Source organism: Prionailurus bengalensis, chromosome A2, assembly GCF_016509475.1.
Source record: "Prionailurus bengalensis isolate Pbe53 chromosome A2, Fcat_Pben_1.1_paternal_pri, whole genome shotgun sequence".
NCBI lineage: Eukaryota > Metazoa > Chordata > Mammalia > Carnivora > Felidae > Prionailurus > Prionailurus bengalensis.
This window is the reverse complement of record NC_057348.1, coordinates 125,833,391-125,855,469: the sequence shown is the minus strand read 5'-3', so window position 1 is coordinate 125,855,469 and position 22,079 is coordinate 125,833,391. Positions and strand designations below refer to the sequence as shown.

Sequence of the window (22,079 nt, the reverse complement as noted above, 5' to 3'; positions counted from 1 at the left end):
AGTAAGATGCATTTAAAACGGATTAGAATTTTATGAACAATATTTACTATGATGGAGCCTTATGTTTTTGTGCTAAATAAAGTTGTCGGATACAAATGTTGCTAAAAACAAGCAGATTAAAAGTCTTTTTCTTACTCACTAAACCTTATCTCAAATAGAATTTTGTATTTTAAATGTAAACAAATTGTTGAAATATTAACCAAATCAATTTTTAAAACAGCAGTAGTAAACTGTTTTGCAAAGCATACATGACTAATCACCTGTATCAGAACCATCTAGGTCGCTTATTAAAAATATAAACTCTCTTGGGGCGCCTGGGTGGCTCAGTCGGTTAAGCGGCCGACTTCGGCTCAGGTCATGATCTCGCGGTCCGTGAGTTCGAGCCCCGCGTCGGGCTCTGTGCTGACCGCTCAGAGCCTGGAGCCTGTTTCAGATTCTGTGTCTCCCTCTCTCTGACCCTCCCCCGTTCATGCTCTGTCTCTCTCTGTCTCAAAAAAAATAAATAAATGTTAAAAAAATATATATATATAAACTCTCAAGTCCATCCCACATCTACTGAATCAGAATCTCTTGCCAATTTTTAAACCTAGAAATTTACCTTTTTAACAAGGAGATCCTTAAAACCAGAAAACACAGGAATTGATCAGTAAAGTTCCTCAAATATAAGCATGTTAATATCCTAAAAAGAAATTCTACTTCAAAGGGTCTATGACTCCAACATCATTAGCAAAATATAGAAGGAAATAAACATGAAGTAAGATCTAAGATCAGTTGTAAAAGAGAACTGTTTGTGTCTGCCAGTGACTAATAATGCTTTGTTTGCTTTCTTCTGGAATTTAGGGCCATTGTGGAGACATAACTAAAAAAGAAAAAAGGAGCATTTTCTTTTCCATTTTAAGGAATGCTGACCACTATAAAACATAGTACTATACTGCCACTTTGCTAACTTGCCTTTTTCATTACTGATACAGATGATCCTTCAGGATCATCCTCTAATGGTAGACAACACCTGCTACAAATGTATACACAATGTTAAAATGGTTTTCATAATCCTTACGATGTTCATCAGTCCCAAATAAAGGAAAAATGGGGCACAGATACTGTTAGCAAGAACTCCACCAGCTAACTCCCAGGCCTCCTCACACACCTCTTTCTCCCACCCCATCATAAACCACCATAGCTTGAGATACGGACTAGCTCAGCAGGGTGACACCACACACCCGGCAGTCACTCACACTACTCTAATAAGCAAGAGAAGAAATCCAGACTCAAGCTGATTTACTCCCTGGAAATACCGAATAGGAATGGAGAAGGTAACCAAGACTATATTCATCTAAATATCCCTTTTGTTTGGTCCTGTCCCTTGTTTCTACACAATGTTAGTGAAAACTCTGCTACCAAAATGGTTTATTTAAAAAGACAAAGGGTAGAAGCTCTATATTTAGTCTCCATAAAGAGACTATAGAATGTTTATTTTAAAAGTAAAATCAGTTAAGAGATCTTGGTAGTAACTGTTCCCTGCCCTTAAAAAAAGCGTATTTGCAGATACACATGCCCCTACGTTTATAGCAGCATTATTTACAATAGCCAAGATATGGAAGCAGCTCAGGTGTACATCCATAGATGAATGGATAAAGAAGATATGGTGTGTACACACACACAGACACACACACACACACACACAGGAATATTATTCAGCCATTAAAAAAAAAAATAAAGAATGAACTTTTGCCCTTTGCAACAACATGGATGGTGCTAGAGAGTATAATGCTAAGTGAAATAAGTCAGAGAAAGACAAATACCATAGGATTTCACTCACATGTGGAATTTAAGAAACAAAACAAAAAAGGGGCACCTGGTGGCTCAGTCAGTTAACCGTCCAACTTCAGCTCAGGTCATGACCTCACAATTCATGAGTTTGAGCCCCACATCAGGTTCTGTGCTGACAGCATGGAACCTGGAGCTTGCTTTGGATTCTATGTCTCCCTCTCTCTCTCTCTCTCTCTCTCTGCCCTTCCCCTGCCCCCTTGAAAACAGATAAACGTTAAAAAAAAAAAAAAAAGAAAGAAAACCAAACAAATGAGCAAAGAGAAAAAGAGAGAGAGATTGAGAGAGGGAGAGACAAACCAAGAAACAAACTCTTAACTGCAGAGAACAAACTGAGGGTTACCAGAGGCGGGGGGGGGGGGGGGGGGGGGCGGTGAGTGGAGGGATGGGTTAAATAGGTGATGGGGATCAAGGAGAATACTTGTCGTGATGAGCACTGGGTGATGTAGGGAATTGTGAATCACTATATTGTACACCTGATATGAATATAACACTGCATGTTAGCAGCCTGGAATTAAGACAAACTCTTAAATGTATTTGCAGAAGGAGCCATTTGATTTCTAATTGAGGTTCTATTAAACATGTGGTATATGGATTATAAGTACAATGGCAAATGACCAAAAGAGAATGCATGGCTCTTTCACTTAAGGAGTAAGGTAATAAAATACTTCCTGTGAAAATTAAGTAGTAAAATACAAAACTGCCAAAACAAAGTTTAACAACAATAAATTTCTGCTATTGTGCGTAAAGACCATTAATCCCGATTTTCTAATGAGTAGCCAAGAACTTGACGAAAATGAAAACAATATGATTATTTACTTACATAAATGATACCTTTTCTGGAGGAAACAAGGTACACTTACTTGGTAAGCTGCCCTTTATTCTTGTTATTATCAACTCCATTATAAGTCACAGCTGCCAGTTTTCTGCTTCGGTAGTTCTCATAGTGTACGTTATTAGTGACATCTTTCAAGTCCTGCATGTGTGTTCTGTCATAAATAAACAACATATCAACAGTTTGCTTCTATGAAGAAAGCCTTGATATACATTCAAAATTTTCCAAAACAAAAATTTCTAGACCTAAAATAAGCAAAAAGACTATTCTTAAGGAAGAACATTCACCCATCTTCATTTACACTCAAGGCAGAGCAAGATACAATATGCCAAACCTGAAACCAATGGAAATTTAGGTTCCAAATGAAAGTTTAAGAGTTCTAAATCTCCTCAAAGTATGACATTTCTACAGAAGAATATTTACCCTTATAGTATATGTCTTATTTTATTAGAGGAAGATTAGCTCCTGCCAAAGCTCATAAAACATAAGAGAAATTGGTTTTCTTTTAGCAATATTATTAAGATTTGAGCTTTTACCGAGGTAATATATATGGATACTTTAGGTCACATATCAAGTTGGATTCAAACCAAGGAAAATAATTTAGGGCATATTTCTATTTCTTCAAACTGTTCAGTGAATGTGATATTTTGGTTAAATGAATTTTGCTCATAGCATTTCTATTATACATAAAATCAATACACATATGAGATGAATTATACAATACAGGAGACAATTTCATCATTCCTTAATGATTTCAGACACTACAGACACTCTGAGCTGCTCTATGGTTCCCTTTACCTGACCTGGTGTAGCAATACTCTGATTCATCAGAGTCTCCCTTTTCTCATCATCCATTCCTATCTCTGCCATACTCCATCTTTCATGCCCACCACTTTGCCAAATCTCCTATCCGGGAAACAAACATAAAGGTGCACCGTATTTTTATTTCTCCTGCTATCCAGAAAACATGTACTTTCCCTTTATGAACGGAAGGTGATTTTCAATTACCCCGACTCATCTTCTACTAATGGACATTTCCATGCAATCTCTGATAGTTTAATTCATCCTAAGGGGTACTTCTCGGTTTTCCTCAATTCTCATTTTCTTTATGCTCTTTTCCTTGTTGAATTTATCCTCTTCATGGCCACTACCCCTTTCCATGTCAGTCAAGTCAGGTAGCTGTTTATTCCTAGAATATCCAGCGGTTGAGATGGAATAGCTCATGCTAATTTGTCACGGACTCTTCAAACTTAAGAATCCTACTGCTTTGAAAGTTCTTCCCAGCCTTGAAGTTGAGTGACTCTAACCCCTAACAATTTTCTCCTTGGTGGTCAGTCATTTTTTGGTACCAGTATATGTTATGGATAACACCACACAACCTTTTCAACTTTACTATAAGCTGCCCTTTGTAAGAAATATTTTTGCCATCACTTCTTGTACTCTTGAGACAAATAGCATATAACAGGCGGTTTCAAAAAATTGGTAACTAAATATTAAAGCTGAGGTAAGATAAATACTGTTGATTTTCTGGAACAAATTACTGTTACCAGTTTCTCTAAGTAGAGAATAATAAAAACAAATAACTGTACCAATATAAAAATACTTGTTGTATTTTAAATATAGATTACCTCATTATGGAATCACTGAAAAATCACCACAGGACCTGAGGTGGAGCACTTAGTAGTTGAAATACAAGATGTGTAAAATAAAAATAAGGTGAATTTATTAACTGTTTAAGCAAGCTATTTCTGTTAATGTCATCTAACATTTCAGATAATGAAAGATTTTTCCCTTTCCCTAAAATAACCTTCTTTATCATACCTAGTTCAGATTTTTTTTCAGGATATAATGGTCTCTGTTTCCACCTATTTAAATATGTTTCACTTTATTTTTATCTTTTTTGAGAGAGAGAGAGAGCGAGAGAGAGAGAGAGAGAGAGAGAGAGAGAGAACGAGAATCTTAAGCAGACCCCATGAGCCATCCCATGTCCCTGGGATCATGACTTGAGCTGAAATCGAGAGTTGGACACTCAACTGACTAAGTCACCTAGGTGCTCCCACTTTACTTTTTAAGATTCAACTCATTCCTCCACTCTTAAAATCAATAATTAGCAATAAGTTTTCTCCAGTTTCAGGAACTTAATCATCTTTTCCATTTCTCACTGCTGGTATCATGGCCCTCTTTTCTCTCCTTTTGTTTTCTTTCTCTATTTAATTTCTGCACTGTCCATCACCACACTCTGAAAATATCCATTATCAAGTTTGTCTCCTTTCCATTGCCTTCTTTGGTTTGCCTACAACAACAGCCAGTTCTCTTAATTAGCAAAATGACACTTCTTTGAACTTGGGTCTTTCTTAGAGGTAACCACTATTCCTAACTTTAACCTGCAAGATTGCAATTACTTGGAATTTATAGACCTCTGGAATACTGGTGGTGATGAGATTTCCTTGCTTTAAGTACCCATTAAATATCTACTAGGTGCCTTACAAGACATGAGCTACATTAAATAAAAATCTTTCTCACCTCTACTACAAACCTACAAGAAAAAGTAATAAATCAAAATATTCTTAAGCGTCTCATTTTCAAACTATAATACTCTCCTTTTCAAGGATGTTTTACACATTTAAATGTAAAAACTGCAAATGAAAAATTGTGATAAAAAGTAAAGTAAAGCCATCTAGCATAAGTAAACATTTATGCTTTAGGAAGAAAAACAAATGTGCTGCAGCATATTGAACAAATAAATGAGCTTCTCATTAAGTAAAATCACCTAACCATCTACCTCAAGGAGCTGAAATCAACGTCTTCACCATACTCAATGATAAAAATATTAAACAGGACCACTCCCAATCTTACAAATAAGCATCAGTGAATGACTGTATTTATTCTAATCGATGTTAAGACATCTATTTCTATGAATCCTTTTGTATCTGACCCACTCCATGAAATATACACTTACTCTAAATTCTTTTAATCCATCTAAGTAATCATTTTATAACACATACCTGCTTTATATTATGTAACTTCGGAATTTTTTATATTTTCATACTTGTATGACTGTCTTGCAGCTTTCCTATGCTCAATCTTCCTGCAGGAATGGTCCATTTGTTCTGCAATACTTTTATCCTAGTGAGTCCCACTCACCAGCTGCCAGGCTATGTACCTTCAAATGTTCAAAGTCTGGCTTCCAGCTCAGTAATTAGCCTTCCCCTCTACAGTATTTTAGTTTTGCAGTCAATTATTGATTGCATATTTAAAAATACACAAGATGGGCTCCCGGATGGCTCAGTTGGTTAAGCATCCGACTTCGGCTCAGGTCATGACCTCACAGTTTGTGGGGTTCGAATCCCACATCGGGCTCTGTGCTGACAGCTCAGAGCCTGGAGCCTGCTTCAGATTCCGTTCTCCCTCTCTCTCTCTCTGCCTCTCCCCCGCTCATGCTCTGTCTCTCAAAAATAAATAAACATTTAAAAAAAAAATACACAAGACCGGGGCGCCTGAGTGGCTCAGTCAGTTAAGCATCCAACTTCGGCTCTGGTCATGATCTTAAGGTTCGTGAGATCGAGCCCTGCACTGGGCTCTGTGCTGACAGCTCGGAGCCCAGAGCCTGCTTCAGATTCTGTGTCTCCCTCTCTTTCTGCCCCTCCCCTGCTCTCACTCTGTCTCTCTCTCTCTCAAAAATGAATAAATATCAAAAGAATTTTTAAAAATAATAAGATAAATAAAAATAAAAATAAAAATAAAAATAAAAATACACAAGACAAAGTTATAGAATACCACTGTGTCAAGCACGTGGCAAGCTGCAGAGATTTAAAATTGGGGGAAAGAATAAGATCAGAGAGAATGGACTGGCAATTAATATTTATAAAACATTCCTGGGGTGTTTGGAGGCTCAGTTGGTTAAGGGACTGACTCTTGATGATTTTGGCCCAGGTCATGTCACACAGTTCGTGAGATCAAGCCCCACAGCGGGATCCACACTGACAGCATGGAGCCTGCTTAAAATCCTCTCTCCTTCTCTCTCTGCCCCTCCCCTGTTCATGCATGCTTGCATGTGCTCTCTCTCAAAATAAATAAATAAACTTAAAAAAAATTCCCTACATATATACTGTCATAAGCAATTATATTATTAATTCTTTTGAAGTCACACCTTAAGAAAGGAAGAGAAAGGGAATAGTTCATGATAGAAACTGAAACGGTATATTCTCACAAGTGAGACAGATGGGCCCCCTCTCACATGCCTCTGTTCTTCTCCCACTGTGTGAGGCCTGGCAACCCCAACAACTGAATCACCCCTATCCTCCACTTCCTACCTAAAGCACCTGGTCATAAGCTCCTTTAAGAAAGACTAACTACATAGCAATCTCTTTGATCTCAAAATTCACTGTGATATTTAGTATACTTCTGGAGGTAGCAGTTTGACTCACTTAAACTTCCCTCCTGACTTGTAAGAATAACTTTACTGTTCCATGACTTCCAATGACCAACAATATGCAAGTTAATACTTCTAAATAGATAAGGATACTCCTGTGCATTAGGAAACTGCATGATAGTATGAAAATAAATAAACCTCAACTTTAGATGGCCATCCAAAACTGGAGGTTGAAAAGAGTATGTGGTGAGGGCCTGGAGAAGTAAGCACGATGGGGGTGCAGAGAAGTGGGGAAAGGGTGTGAGGTGGCAAGAGGAAAGAATTTATCTCAACATGAAAACACTGAGGTTTCTTTTGATGCCCTGTTTCTTGCCCACTAATGTCTCTGCTTCTATTCAACTTTTTCTTCATGGTTTCAAGTCCCAGTCTTCTTTTTTTTTTTTTTTATTTTTTTTTAACGTTTATTTATTTTTGAGACAGAGAGAGACAGAGCATGAACGGGGGAGGGTCAGAGAGAGAGGAAGACACAGAATCCGAAACAGGCTCCAGGCTCTGAGCGGTCAGCACAGAGCCCGACGTGGGGCTCGAACTCACAGACCGTGAGATAGTGACCTGAGCCGAAGTCGGCCGCTTAACCAACTGAGCCACCCAGACGCCCCATCAAGTCCCAGTCTTCTAATCAGGATTAGTTCAATGTCCTGCTCTCATAGGCTTTCCTTCTCTTTCATCAGCTGCACAAGGTACAATTTAGGAGTAATGTTTTCTCGCCTGGGAGGAAGATCAGTTCTGTTCACTGTGTCCTAGTACCAAAAACACCCCACTCACCAGGCTGGATACCGTTTAACATTCAAAATCTAGTTTTTAACTCAAAGCCTAGCCTTCCCTTCCAGGTATCCCAAGCTTTTCACATAAAAGAGCAAAAGCCTTTTCCTTTCCATCTTCCATCTCAACATGAAGTATAACAAAAAAAGAGACTCATTTTCCCACATATTGCTAGTGACACAGCTTATTTTGTATTTTTGCCAACAGCTTTAAAACCTGGCAAAATAATCCAAGTTGTCTCCAAGCAGTGCTTACTTGAGTGCTAGAATGAAGATACCAATTTAGGTTAGCTATATTTTAAAAAACAAAAATAAAATAGGGGTGCCTGGGTGGCTCAGTCGGTTAAGCGTCCAACTTCGGCTCAGGTCATGATCTCGCAGTTCACGAGTTTGAACCCCGTGTAGGGCTCTGTGCTGACAGCTCAGACCCTGAAGCCTGCTTCAGATTCTGTATCTCCTTCTCTCTCTACCCTTCCCCCAGTTGCATGCCATCTCTCTCTCCAAAATAAATAAAAAACATTAAAAAAAATAATAAATCAGCTATACCTATAGAAGACAAAAATAAATCTAACTATATTTTGAGAAAGAAAAAAACTTACATCATTTAATCATTGCTCAAACTTACCTTATCAACATATTTCTTAGAATTGTAAAATCACAATGTTCACCATTTTCAACTATATAAAAAAAAAGAAAACACACTAAGCCCAGTATTTTCAAAGGAAATTTCACAAAATGCTGGAGGTAACAATGAGAGAATATGCAACATTTCATTAATTTTTCATTACTTTTCTTTAGATCAATTTTTCATTCAAGTTTTAACACTATAACATAGTACTTAATTTAAGGGCATGCCAGACAACTGTACTCTAGTAGTATTTAGTGTAGTTTAATCTTAAATGATAAAATATACAAACCTAGTAAATGAGCTCTACAGAAAAAAAAAATTTTGAAATTTTGAAAGGGGACATCATGTATTCATTTGTAAACAGAATATATTTGTTCTATAATAAAATGTGTTTTAAAAGTTTAGTATTAGGGTGAGGGGGAATGACTTTAGTAGCCAAAATAAAAATGTGAGTCAGTAACTTTAAGGTTCTTTATTTTAAAGAACTGTATCACTAATAATAACATTCTGGTGGTAAAGGGGGGACTAAAACTAGAGAAATAAATTCTTTAGCACACATTTCTAAGGACTGTATAAGTTCTAAAGCCTCAGCTCAGCAACTGAAAGTTACCTGAGGATGACACAGAGGTGGGAACAAGTATAGCCTCACTGATAGGGAAAGCTGCTGATAAGGACAATAGCTTAGAACAAGAACCAAAAAATTACAGAATTTTTCAAACTAATACTAACAAGTATAAAAATAATCATGACTCAATCTTAGTTCCAAGTTACTAGAACACAGAAGACTAGATATTAGGTTAAACCAATATAACAAACACAAATCTGGGGAAACATGTCTATTGCCAAGAAGACTTCTGAAATTTGATGCTATAAACTAAGATTTTATTGGTATTTAAAACTCTCTGCAAAATTAGTAGAGTATCTCTTAACAAATAATTTTTTTTATCCTAAAAATGTGATGCCAAAAAAAGTTGATTTTTATCCCGAGAAAGAATATTATGAATGTTTTCATTCAGTTTAAAGTGAAAAGTTGTTCTCAATCATTCCTGAAGGTCCCAGACCCATCTGAGACTCAGATAAAAGTGAGTCCTTTTCTCTGAAACTGTTTTCAAACAGTAAAGAATTCTTACACTTTAAGTATGTTTTCAAACAAGAAAACAGGAGTAGAGTTAATGATGGGATGGAGGTGGGAGAGTGGGGCACTGATGAGTGACTTGGAGAGTATCACAATTAGGATTCAGTGCATGCTTGCCTGACCTGACAATGTACAAAGTCTGAAAAACTAGAATGTACTTATGAGCAAATGAGGCTAAATGAAACTGAATTCAGAACTATCTTTGAAAATCTAGAATATATCAATGTGAAATACAAATATTTGATCACACTGTTAAATCTTATAGAAAGTCATTCATTGAAGAAAACCTTACCTTCAGCAACACCCCAAGGATACTGCCTTCCTCTGACCCTTTTGCCATTAACTTCAATGATAGTATTACTACCTACCACAGCAAGAGGTAAACGGTCCTATAAAACAAAGTATTCTTGTTCAAATGTATCTCTGTAGTCCTCACAAATTTAAGAAAAAAGAAATTTATATTACTCAACACATTACCAAAAAAAAAAAAAAAAAATTACCTTGACAGTTTCTGTATTCACTTTTATAAGGCATTCGATTACTATTCAGTAAACTGTCATTACATGGATTCTCACCAATATAAACAATGAATAAAATTATATTTTCTCTGAAAATTTAAAAATCCTAAGGCATATATACTCCACTCATCAAATTATGTTAAAAAGTCATCCCCCAAAGAAGCTGTCCCATATTGAAAAAAATTCAAAGGAAATAAAAAATGTATTAGCAGTTAGAGGGAAAACGAGGCTTGTAACTAGCATGCTCATCTACCACAAACCAACTCTAACAGCCCTGGAAGCACGGAATATTATACGTGCTAAACTCTACCTTTCAAAGTCCAGATCTGGGGTTCTGGATTTGTATTTATCCACACTTAACTCAGAGTACAATCTTTCAAAATTCTTGTAGCTTCCAAAAATATTTAATAATATATAAAATATATGACTACTTTATAAAACCTCAGAAACTCTTCATTGGTCAGGTACATGTATTTCATTATTCCAAGGTAATTATTTGCTTATATAATGCCATTAATTAATACATCACTTTTAGGTCTAGACTAGTACTTAGGAAATGACTATAAATTAAAAATACAGGGGCACCTGAGTGGCCCACTCAGGTAAGCATCTGACTTCAGTTCAGGTCATGATCTCACGATTTGTGAGTTCAAGCCCCACATCGGACTTGGTGCTGATAGCTCAGAGCCTGGAGCCTGCTTCAGATTCTGTGTTTCCCTCTTCTCTCTGCCCCTCCTCTGCTCAAGCTCTTTCCCTCTCAAAAATAAATAAATAGACATTTAAAAATAAATAAATAAATAAATAAAAATACAGAAAATTATGTTGGTATAGGTTTTGGTTGTTTTTTATAAAAGACAAAAAAAAAAACCCCATATTTTTGTCTGGCTCTTAAACAAAGACTATACAAAAACAGTGCTTAGGAACAAGTCCTCTCCATTCTCATTACATATTTTTTAAGGAGGAAAATTAAACAATATAAAACCAGTTAACTGAAAACTGAAGACAGATTATAAGACAGAGATTATGCTATTCATCTCTCTATTCAACAAAGTTAGTTAATTGCAAAGTTGAATTCAAGACTGAGTAATCTCCCTATTCATTTTGTAAGCCAGCTACTTAAGAACACTGATTTTTTTTTATCCTTTCAGTGAATATTTCAGTGGCTTTAAGGCCTGAAACATTTTAGTATATGTATGTGAATAAACCTACCTTTATCTTTTTAACAAGCTTATTTTCTTCTTCATCATCTGTTTCTGGAAATTCATATATTTTAATTTTATGTTCTTGGATTTCTTTCATTATCTAAAATGAGCAAAAGAACACCACACATAATTAGTACATTAGCTTTATTTGTATTATATTCTTTTAAAATTCCTGATTCCTCAGCTCTAATTCCTTTACTATTTTTCAATGATGCAAAACTATAGTCTAAAATCAAAGTACTATACTGATCTTTTTTAAAAAACTATTAAGTTCATATATAAACACCATTCTCCAAAATCCAATTACTTAATAAGTTAATGGTTATAATACCAAAAGAGATCTAAAAATGATTTAAGATTCCAGAAAGGGCTTTCTCTAGTTGATTTCTATATAATGGTTTTACATCATTTACTCACAATGACTGAGATTCTTTCTCTAAATAGAACTCTCACCAACTATTTTATTCAGATGAATCAACATAACTTAAACTCACCTAAAATTTTAGTAAAATTAGTAAGTGAAACTAAGTACAGCACTGGCTCCAGGAGAAAAAATTTGCACACTGATCAGAAAATATCCTTGCGTGTACATTTGTGTACACAAAATCACGGAGCAACAAATATAAAATGAAGCAAGTACACAAGGAGAAAACATGCCCCACAAGCTAAGAAGCCAGCAAGTTAATAAAGAGAATGCAAAGACAACTTATTAACATCAGAAATGACCTACTTCAAACTAAATTATCTTTTCCCACATCACTCCAAATTTTAAACAAATCACAGATAACCAAATAATGTTCAACTACCTACCCTATTCAAACTCATAATAAACTGATGGTCAATATACCTAGAACTAGGTCCTTGCCTTTACTGGTATTTCAGCACTACTATCATTTGTAGGGATCCCCAGCAGCATAAAGGCACTCTAAACAAAATGTGTTACATGGTTACTAAAGTAGGTAGAGGCAAAATGCCACAGAGAAAAACATGAAAATAAATGAAGTGTCAAATACATGGCTAGGAGAAAAAACTAAATACTAGGGGCCAGCTCTAAGAGCAGTGGTTCTTGGGGTGCCTGGGTGGCTCAGTCAGTTAAGTGACCGACTCTTGATTTCAGCTCAGGTCATTATCTCACAGTTTTAAGATCAAGCTCCACATTGGGCTCTATGTTAGGTGCAGAGTCTACTTAAGAGTCTCACTCATAGTCTCTTTCTCTCTCCCCCTGTCCCTCCCCTGCTTGCTTGTTCTCTCTTTCTCTCTCAAAAAAAAAGCAGTGGTTACATATTAAAGATCCCAAATCTCCACCTTAATTTACAAAAATAATTGGTAAAGATACAGTCCAATAACTCATTCTTTTTTTTACATTTTTTAATGTTTATTAATTTTTGAGAGAGAGAAACAGAGCATGAAAGGGGGATGAGCAGAGAGAGAAGGAGACACAGAATCTGAAGCAGGATCCAGGCTTTGAGCTGTCAGCACAGAGCCCAACTTGGGGCCTGAACCCACAAACCGTGAGATCATGACCTGAGCTGAAGTCCAGACACTTAACTGACTGAGCCACTCAGGTGCCACTCCAATAACTCACTCTAAAAAAGTTCTCCATAGGGGCGCCTGGGTGGCGCAGTCGGTTAAGCGTCCGACTTCAGCCAGGTCACGATCTCGCAGTCCGTGGGTTCGAGCCCCGCGTCGGGCTCTGGGCTGATGGCTCAGAGCCTGGAGCCTGTTTCCGATTCTGTGTCTCCCTCTCTCTCTGCCCCTCCCCCGTTCATGCTCTGTCTCTCTCTGTCCCAAAAATAAATAAACGTTGAAAAAAAAAAAATTTTAAAAAGTTCTCCATAAACTCCAAGAGAGTGCGTGGTCCCACAACCATTTTCTGGGATAATCTGACACCAGCCACAGAATGGCAAGACCCTCCCCAAGAGGATCTGTGCAGGTCGATGCCAGGCAAATCTCTAGGATTTGAATTTTGAAACCAAGCCTTGCACCTGAGATAAAACACAGGAGTGCATGCTGCCTGGCAGGCAGATGGCTTAGACTCAAACAGGATGAAGGCAGGGATCTGACAGAAGCTGGGGAAACAGTAAGGATGACCATTTGCTCTTCTGTGAGGGCTTCCTGAGGAGTGGCAGGTGCGAGATTCCCAGCCCTAGGGACGGAGAGTGGGGCAACACCATTCTCCACCACACCCCCCCATCAACACTGACCAACTTCATTGAGAAAAACAGCCGCTTACACCAAACCCAGTTCCCCTGTGCCCTGGATAGCAACTCTACCATGGCAATCCACCTGAGAGTCAATGCAGCAGGCTGCTCCCCCAAAAGACCAGCACAAAACCCATGCATGCACAAAATCTACTGATCATAGAATGCTGCAAAGCTTCAGCTCTAGGGGAAATAGGATATAGTTTCCTTTTTTGGTGGGGGATCTTTTCATAATACAGCCATTACTCTCAGACCAGGAATACAACAGGCTTTCCTAACAACCACACATAAAGAAACAGTGACCTAGACAAAATGACAAGATGGAGGAACTCACCCCAAAAGAAAGAGGAAAAAGTCCCAGCCAGAGACTTAATCAATAAAGATACAAGTAAGATGACTGAACCAGAATTTAAAATAATCATAAGTATACTAGCTGGACTCGAGAAAAGCATAGAAGATACTAGAGAATCCCTTACTACACAGATAAAAGAACTAAAAACTAGTCAGGCTAAAATAAAAAATGGTATAACTGAGATGCAAAACTAAATGGATGCAATTGACGAGGATGGACGAAAAGGGAGAACAAATCCGTGATATGTAAGATAAAATTATACAAAATAATGAAGCTGAAAAGGGAAAGGTATTAAATCATGAAGGCAGACTTAGGGAACTCAGTGACTCCTTACAGTGCAATATTATTAACATCACAGAAGTCCCAGAAGAAGAGAAAGAAAAGGGGGCATAAGGTTTATTTGAGCAAATTATAGCTGAAAACTTCCCTAATCTGGGAAAGGACAAAGACATCAAAACCCAAGAAACACAGAGAACTCCCATTAAATTCAACAAAAGATGTGTCATAGTCAAATTAACAAAATACACAAAGAATCCTGAAGGCAGCAAGGGGGAAAAAAAAGTGCTTATCCTACAAGGGAAGACAGATCAAGTTCACAGCAGATCTGTCCACAGGAACTTGGCAGGCTAGAAGGGAATGGCATGATATATTCAACGTGCTGAATGGGAAAAATATGCAATCAAGAATACTTTATCCAGCAAGGCTGTCATTCATAATAGAAGGAGAGATAAAGAGTTTCCCAGACAAAAACTAAAGCAGTTTATGACCACTAAACCAGCCCTGCAGGAAATATTAAAGGGGACTCTTTGGGGGGGGCCGGGAGGGGGAAGACCAAAAGCAACAATGGCTAGAAAGGAATAGAGAACATCACCAGAAACACCAACTTTATAGGTAACACAATGGCACTACTTTCAGATCTATCAATAATCACTCTGAATGTAAATGGACCACATGATTTAATCAAAAGACATCTGGTATCAGAATTGATTAAAAAAACAAAAACAAACACAAGACCCATCTATATGCTGCCTACAAGAGACTCCTTCTAGACCTAAAGACACCTGCAGAAGGAAAGTGAAGGGATGAAGAACCATCTATCACGCTGATGCCAAAAGAAAGCCAGAATAGGCATACTTTATAACAGGTAAACTAGATTTTAAACTAAAGACTGTAACAAGAGATGAGGAAGGGCATTATATCATAATTAAGGGGTCTATCCATCAAGAAGATCTAAGAATTATAAATATGCATGTCCCCAACTTGGGAGCACCCAAATGTATAAATCAATTAATAACAAATGTAAAGGAACTCATTGATAATAACAACAGTAGGGGACTTGACCACCCCACTTACAACAATGGACAGATCATCTAAGCAGAAAACCAACAAGGAAACAATGGCTTTGAATGACACACTGGAACTGATGGACTTAACAGATATATTCAGAACATTTCATCCTAAAGCAGTAGATTATACATTCTTTTTGAGTACACATGGAACTTTCTCTAGAACCGATCACATACTGAGTCACAAATCAGCCCTCGACAAGTACAAAAAGACTGAGATCATACCATCCGTGGTTTTAGACCACAATGCTATAGAACTTAAAGTTACCCACCTCCAAAAAAAAAAAAAATTGGAAAGACCACAAATACACAGAGGTTAGAGAACATCCTACTAAAGAACAAATGGGTTAACCAGGAAACTAAAGAAGAAATTTTTAAAAAATACATGGAAGCAAAAGAAAATGAAAACCCAATAGAACAAATCGTTTGGGATGCAGCAAGGGCGGTCCTAAGAGGGAAGTATATTGTAATCCAGGTCTACCTCAAAAAAACAAGAAAAGCCTCAAATACACAACATAATCTTACATCTAAAGGAGCCAGAAATGGAACAGCAAATAAAGTCTAAAGCCAGCAGAAGCAAGGAAATAATAAAGATCAGAGCAGAAATAAATGATAGAGAAACAAACAAACAAACTGAAAACAATAGAACAGATCAATAAAACTAAGAGTTGTTTCTTTGAAAGAATTAGTAAAATTGATAAAACCCTAGCCAGACTTATCAAAAAGAGAAAAAAACCCAAATAAATAAAATTACAAATAAAAGAGGAGAGATCACAATCAACAATTAGTATTTGAACTTAGAAAAAAGCACATTAAAAAATAAAAATGGTAGTGAATAAATGTAAAGTAAATAAACATATACTTCTAGTAGAAATACCAAATATAATAAAAATGAACTAAAACATTCCCAGAGTGTACAGATTTAGCACAACTTCAAAGCAAATCTCAACAGATTTTTGTTTTTGTAGCAGGTTGCAAGGTATTCTAAAATTCATATAGAAAAAAGTGAAAAAACAAAGGGGACTTTAAAGAAAGAGATAATAACTCTATGACCTATTTTTAAGTATTATACAAAGTAGCTGCAGTTTAAAAAATATAGCTTGGCTTAAAATAAAAAATAGGCTACTGGTATAGGAGCACAGTTCCAGAAATCCACCCTATATTTCATAAAATATTATAATAAACCAAACACACTAAGGAAAAAGTAAACCCCTGCTTTACAAAGTGTTCCTCCCTTCTGGAAAATTAAATTAAAAGTTAAAGAAATGATTAAGTGCCACTTAATTCCAAAAAAGCTTTAAAAACAACAACATTGGTAAGGCACTGAAACAAATATACCTATTATGAAAAAAAAATCTGTTTTATTGGGGGGAAAGCACCATGACAAAATGGGGGAAAAAAAGAACTATAAAGTAATCATACCCTTCCAAAAAGTAATCCTCTTCCTGGAAATTTAGTCTAAAAAAATAATCCTAAAGGGTGTGGAGCAGAGTGGTAGAGGAGGCTGTAACAGAAACACCTAAAATATTTAAGTCGACAAAGGATAAAGGCACTGTGATAATGGATAATAGCTTTGAGGAGAAAACTAAGGCAAGAAATTTTAAATAGTTACTTTTAATACAGTATAAATAAATATATAATAAAGTAGCAAGAGGAATACATTGTAACATTATACTGAAAATACAAAAACTGCAAATTACATGAATGGTATGAGAAATTCAAGAGTTCAAGCTTCTTTTGCTCACCTGTTTTTTAAACTGTTGGCACTCCTCTGGAGTGAGTGTGTCTGCTTTGGCAATAAGTGGAATGATGTTCACTTTTTCATGCAAACGCTTCATAAACTCAATGTCCAATGGTTTAAGTCTGAAAGACACAATATTTAATATGACCGAATTATCAATTTGTGAGAAGAGATCATTCACATCCCCAGTGCTAAATTAAATACACTGGAATGACTTTACTTATCAGAAACACTCTCTGATGATGTACTGGGCCAGCAACAGTTAGGCCAGGTAGAACAGGACCTCACTAAGCACTGAAGTGGTTAAGAAGGCTTTGACTCCTGCCCTTGAATACAATGGTCATAGGGTTTGGGCTCTACAGAGGAATTAGGAAAACCAGAAATGCTCCTAACAGGTTTTCCTAAAATAGCCTCTATACATACTACTCAAAATTTGGGAAATCGATTTTTTCAATAAAAAGATTGTCCTTTTTGAGTCCCATATTCCATTCTTGCTTCCATCTTTATTTCTCAGATAAAAGGCTCAAAAGGGAACCATCTTCATCATCCCTTTTTACCCACTGCAATCTGGCTGCTGCCTCCACTTGGCTGTCATACTTCCAAGAAGGTCACGAAATAGGGCACCTGGGTGGCTCAGTCGGTTAAGCATCCGACTTCAGCCCAGGTCTGATCTCACCATTCCTGAGTTCGAGTCCCCCAGTGGGCTCTGTGCTGACAGCTCAGAGCCTGGAGCCTGCTGCAGATTCTGTGTTTCCTGCTCTGACCCTCCCCTACTCACACTCTGTCTCTCTCTCTCTCAAAAATGAATAAACATTTAAAAACTAATAAAAAAAAAGGGGGGGGTCATGAAATACTTTCATGCTGCTAATATAATTAGCATCAATAACTCCTAAATATTGTGGTGTTTACTATTATTTTTTTTTTTTTTTTTTTTTTAAATTTTTTTTTTTTTTTTTTTTTTCCAACATTTATTTATTTTTGGGACAGAGAGAGACAGAGCATGAACGGGGGAGGAGCAGAGAGAGAGGGAGACACAGAATGGGAAACAGGCTCCAGGCTCTGAGCCATCAGCCCAGAGCCCGACGCGGGGCTCGAACTCACGGACCGCGAGATCGTGACCTGGTTGAAGTCGGACGCTTAACCGACTGCGCCACCCAGGCGCCCCTATTATTTTTTAAATTTACCCATTATGCAGCATTTGACATTACCCTCTCACAAGCTACTCCCTAAGGGTACTTTTAAGGATCTTCTCTGTAAGCTAGTCTCTTACGTGTTGTATTCCTCAGAATACTCTACTAGGTCCTCTTCTCTCTTTACATTCTGTATGCTTATCATCAACCACAGTGACTTCTAACATCTTCTGTAGATCTCAAATCTTCACACCCAGCCTTGATCTCACTTGTATGATCCAGTTTGTATTTACCCAGTGGAAATACCACCTGGACACCCCATTGAGGCTCCTTGAAATCAAAAGCTCATCTGAACCCCCAAATTTTCTCTCCTCTTCTGTGCTATTTTTGAGAATGGTACTACAATCCATCCAATTACTCCTGGCTGAAATCCAGGATTCCTCCCTCCTCTAATTCTCACTCCCAAAGATTCCACAAGATCTGCTGAACAAATAAATATATTACTTTGGGTCAGGCCATGAAGACCTTTGGTATGGGCTACTATTAGAATACATCCGGTTTCCCTCCAAACCATGCACACTGCAGTCAGAAAGCTCTTTCTAAACTCCAAATCTGAATGAGTCATTTCTCTGACTGAAAACCTTACTAAAGGCCAGATTCCTTGGCTAGCATGGCCTACAAGGCCTGTGAAGACATAGCCTCTCAGGCTGTTCTCATCGCTTAGCACCTGGTAGCATCTTTTGCCACCTCCTGCTTGTAATTCTCCTTTTTGAACTACCCATGATTTCTTGAAAGAACCATACTTTGATCACTGGTCATTGGCTACTGCCTCTGACTGAAACACTCTCCATTCCCATCCCCTTTCTACTTGGCTTGCCTAATCCCTATTCCTATAGGTCCTTTAGGACTTGGCTTACAATTCTCATTTCCTCTGGGAATCCATCTCCAACCTAACACCTAGTCATCTTCTAAGTGATCACAACACTTAATTTGCCAATTACGTATATTTGTTTTCCCCATCTTCTCATTAGAAGATCCTTAAGAGCAAGACCTTTGTCTCATTCATCTGTATCTCCAACACTCAGTACAGTGTCACTTGAGAAGCTGTCCAAATATCTGTTGACCAAAAAAGTAAGTTCCTGTGATTTTCTTTATGTTTTCAAATAACTCTAAATGAAAACCCAAGAAATTCCTCACATCTAGACTACACATTAAAAATTAATATTCCATAAAAATAAATGAAGATGATGGGAGTATTCTGCTTAGAAATATCATTCTAAATTGGTATTCCTTAACCTATAAACCATGACAAAAATTGAATAAAGATCTAGTTTCATTATGAATTTTACTAACATTATAAAGAGAAAGTCCTTGTTAGAGTTCTCTTAGAGTACTATAGTTACATGTAGGTCACGTGTGTCTGTGTGTGTGTGCGTGTGTTTATAAATATATAAAGTTGGGAGGAACAGGGGCCCAGAGACTAAAGAGGTATTCCTTTTTACTAACAAGTAATAAATGATACTATACCTCTTTGTGGTAGTGACACTGACTGACAGAAAGACAGGGCTATGAAGTAGGAAGGCAGATACGGAGAAGACAACTACCTTCTATTCTAATTCTCCTTATCCTGAATCCTTTGAAATGTGATACTGGCATTCAGAGAATAGGGAACACTACAGAAAAGAGACTGTCACTGGAATAACACTGTATTATCTATAAATAGCACTCTTATTCACAAAGGCTAACTGAAAGAACCTATCCAACTCCAAAAAATCTTAAATTTTGCTTCTTTTCATCAGTCATAACACACAACACTAAATATAAAAGCCATGGCACAATCAATCAATCTCAGATCTATAAATTTTTACGGTTCACTTTCCAGATTCTACTCATAACAAATTTAAATTATCGTGAATACCACCTCATTAAACCAGAAACAAAAGAATTCAGTTACTCTGAAATTTTAATACATCTTAAGAGCGTTTAATACAAAATATTAAAATCAAAATCTAAGTTAACAAGGCTTTACACTTAACAGTAAAACAGCACTTGCTGAATATTTATAATCTCAACTTTTTAAGAGAAAGACACTAAAAAACAACCATGACAAGGAAATTGGTAAAGTCAACTTCTTAAATATAAAACCAGGCCGAAGAACATTTAAATCAGTTTAAAAATTAAACTTTAGAAAAAAAAGGTAAAATCTTTATAAAAGCCCCGATAAACCCCTTCTGCCCTTTTAAATTAGAATACAAATTTCAGAAGCTTACAAAATGTCAACAGCAGAAAACATTTAGTTCACATGTAGATTACATTCTGGTTGAAATTTTTCCTCTGTCCGTTTAGTTTTATTTCAGGTCATCTTTTCCAAGAAATTTAGTTTTTAAATGTTGTTTTTAAACAATGGAAAGTCCTTTATAGAATTTCTAGAAGATAAACCCATATTAGAGGGGGAAAACTACTGAACCTCAAAGCCTATAGCAAAATAAATAAAATGACTACAGGGCAAATGACAAATATTTAATATACACATACATATATTTCTTAGGGAAAAAAAAACCTTCCATATAAAACTCACTGAATGAAACTGATTTTTTTAAGTGGCAATCAATATTCAAAAGGGTAAAAATACCATTTTAAAATTCAAGTTCCAAGTCAGCTTTTAAACTTAATAGCAACTACCAGTCGTTTAGTGACGATACGTGGTGGGGTGAGGTGGGGAACACTGAAAATACAATGTTGGACCGATTTATAATTACTCCACAACAGGACCTCTCCAAAAAGGACTACCCAGATAAGACAGAAAGGCCCTGATTCATCTCTCAGACTGCCTACAATTTTAGTCTGTAGTGAGCAGATCAGGAATTTTCTACATAAAATTCAGTGTTTTATTCTTTAACTTAATACACAGTAGCACCTACCAATGGGCAAAACTTTGTTCCATGTCTAAAAATAGTTAAGATGAGAAACTATTCAAAAGCACATTTTTACACCTAGAAAATAAAAATTTTGAACTCCCATCCCTTGTGACAAATATGAAATGGCCCAAAGCTACCACACATTGTTTGAATCATTAAAAAAAAAAAATTTTTTTTTAAATCTCATTTCCCATGCAATTTTAAGAAATGTACTTTTCCCCAGAGATAGAAGGAATGTGGTTTCATGAGAATTACTAAATCTTGGAGAGAGTCCAAAAGATCTAAAATAATAAAACTGGATATAAACTGACAAATTTCTACTGACTAAACTGCAGATTAAAAAAATGAAAATAAATAAATAAAAGTTAAGATTTTACTCTGTTGTCTTCTAGGAAAAAGCCCTAGCAAGTTAACTAGAATGAATAAAAAATAAATTAATACATACATATATCAGGAAGAAGTTAGCAAGTACTCAAGAAAAGCTATACAGGGTGTTAGTTTTTACAAAATTTTTTTGAACACTCATTTATTTTTGAGAGACAGAGACACATAGTGTGAATAGGGGAGGGGTTAGAGAGAGAGGGAGACACAGAATCTGAAGCAGGCTCCAGACTCTGAGCTATAGCACAGAGCCCAATGGGGGCTTGAACTCACAAACCGCGAGATCATGACCTGAGCCGAAGCTGGATGCTTAACTGACTGAACCACCCAGGTGCCCGTGTGTTATGTTTTTGAGATCTTTTTTTTAAGCCTTTTAAGTTGATGAATCAATTTTATACAATATGTAAACCTCAAAGAACACTACAGAAGAATATTAGAAATAAAAAAAAGAAACATTTGTCACTATAATCTGACAGTGCAAAAATGGTAAACTACATGATTCAGACTTGTTGCTCAACCACGATAGTGATAATGGGCATTATTAGCCTTTCTAGGAAAAAGATCGAGAAAGAAGCAGAAAAGGGAAGAGAAAGGTACTCTCATGAAGCAACTGGTTTATACGACTGTAACCTGGGTGTTAGATGATGTAATCCTATTTAGTCTGATGCTGTA

General features: G+C 36.6%; 1 protein-coding gene across 4 annotated transcripts in view; it reads right to left on the bottom strand.

The window, feature by feature from the left end:
• Positions 1-22,079, bottom strand: part of SEPTIN7 (septin 7) — a 118,819-nt gene that overhangs the window by 14,856 nt on the left and 81,884 nt on the right. For all 4 annotated transcript variants that reach the window (XM_043589250.1, XM_043589248.1, XM_043589247.1 and 1 more), the window contains 5 exons: positions 16,983-17,100; positions 11,346-11,438; positions 9,911-10,007; positions 8,481-8,532; positions 2,691-2,816 (listed from right to left, as the gene is read on the bottom strand). In XM_043589250.1, the coding sequence (XP_043445185.1) occupies positions 2,691-2,816; positions 8,481-8,532; positions 9,911-10,007; positions 11,346-11,438; positions 16,983-17,100 (486 nt within the window). The remainder of the gene's footprint in view (positions 1-2,690; positions 2,817-8,480; positions 8,533-9,910; positions 10,008-11,345; positions 11,439-16,982; positions 17,101-22,079) is intronic.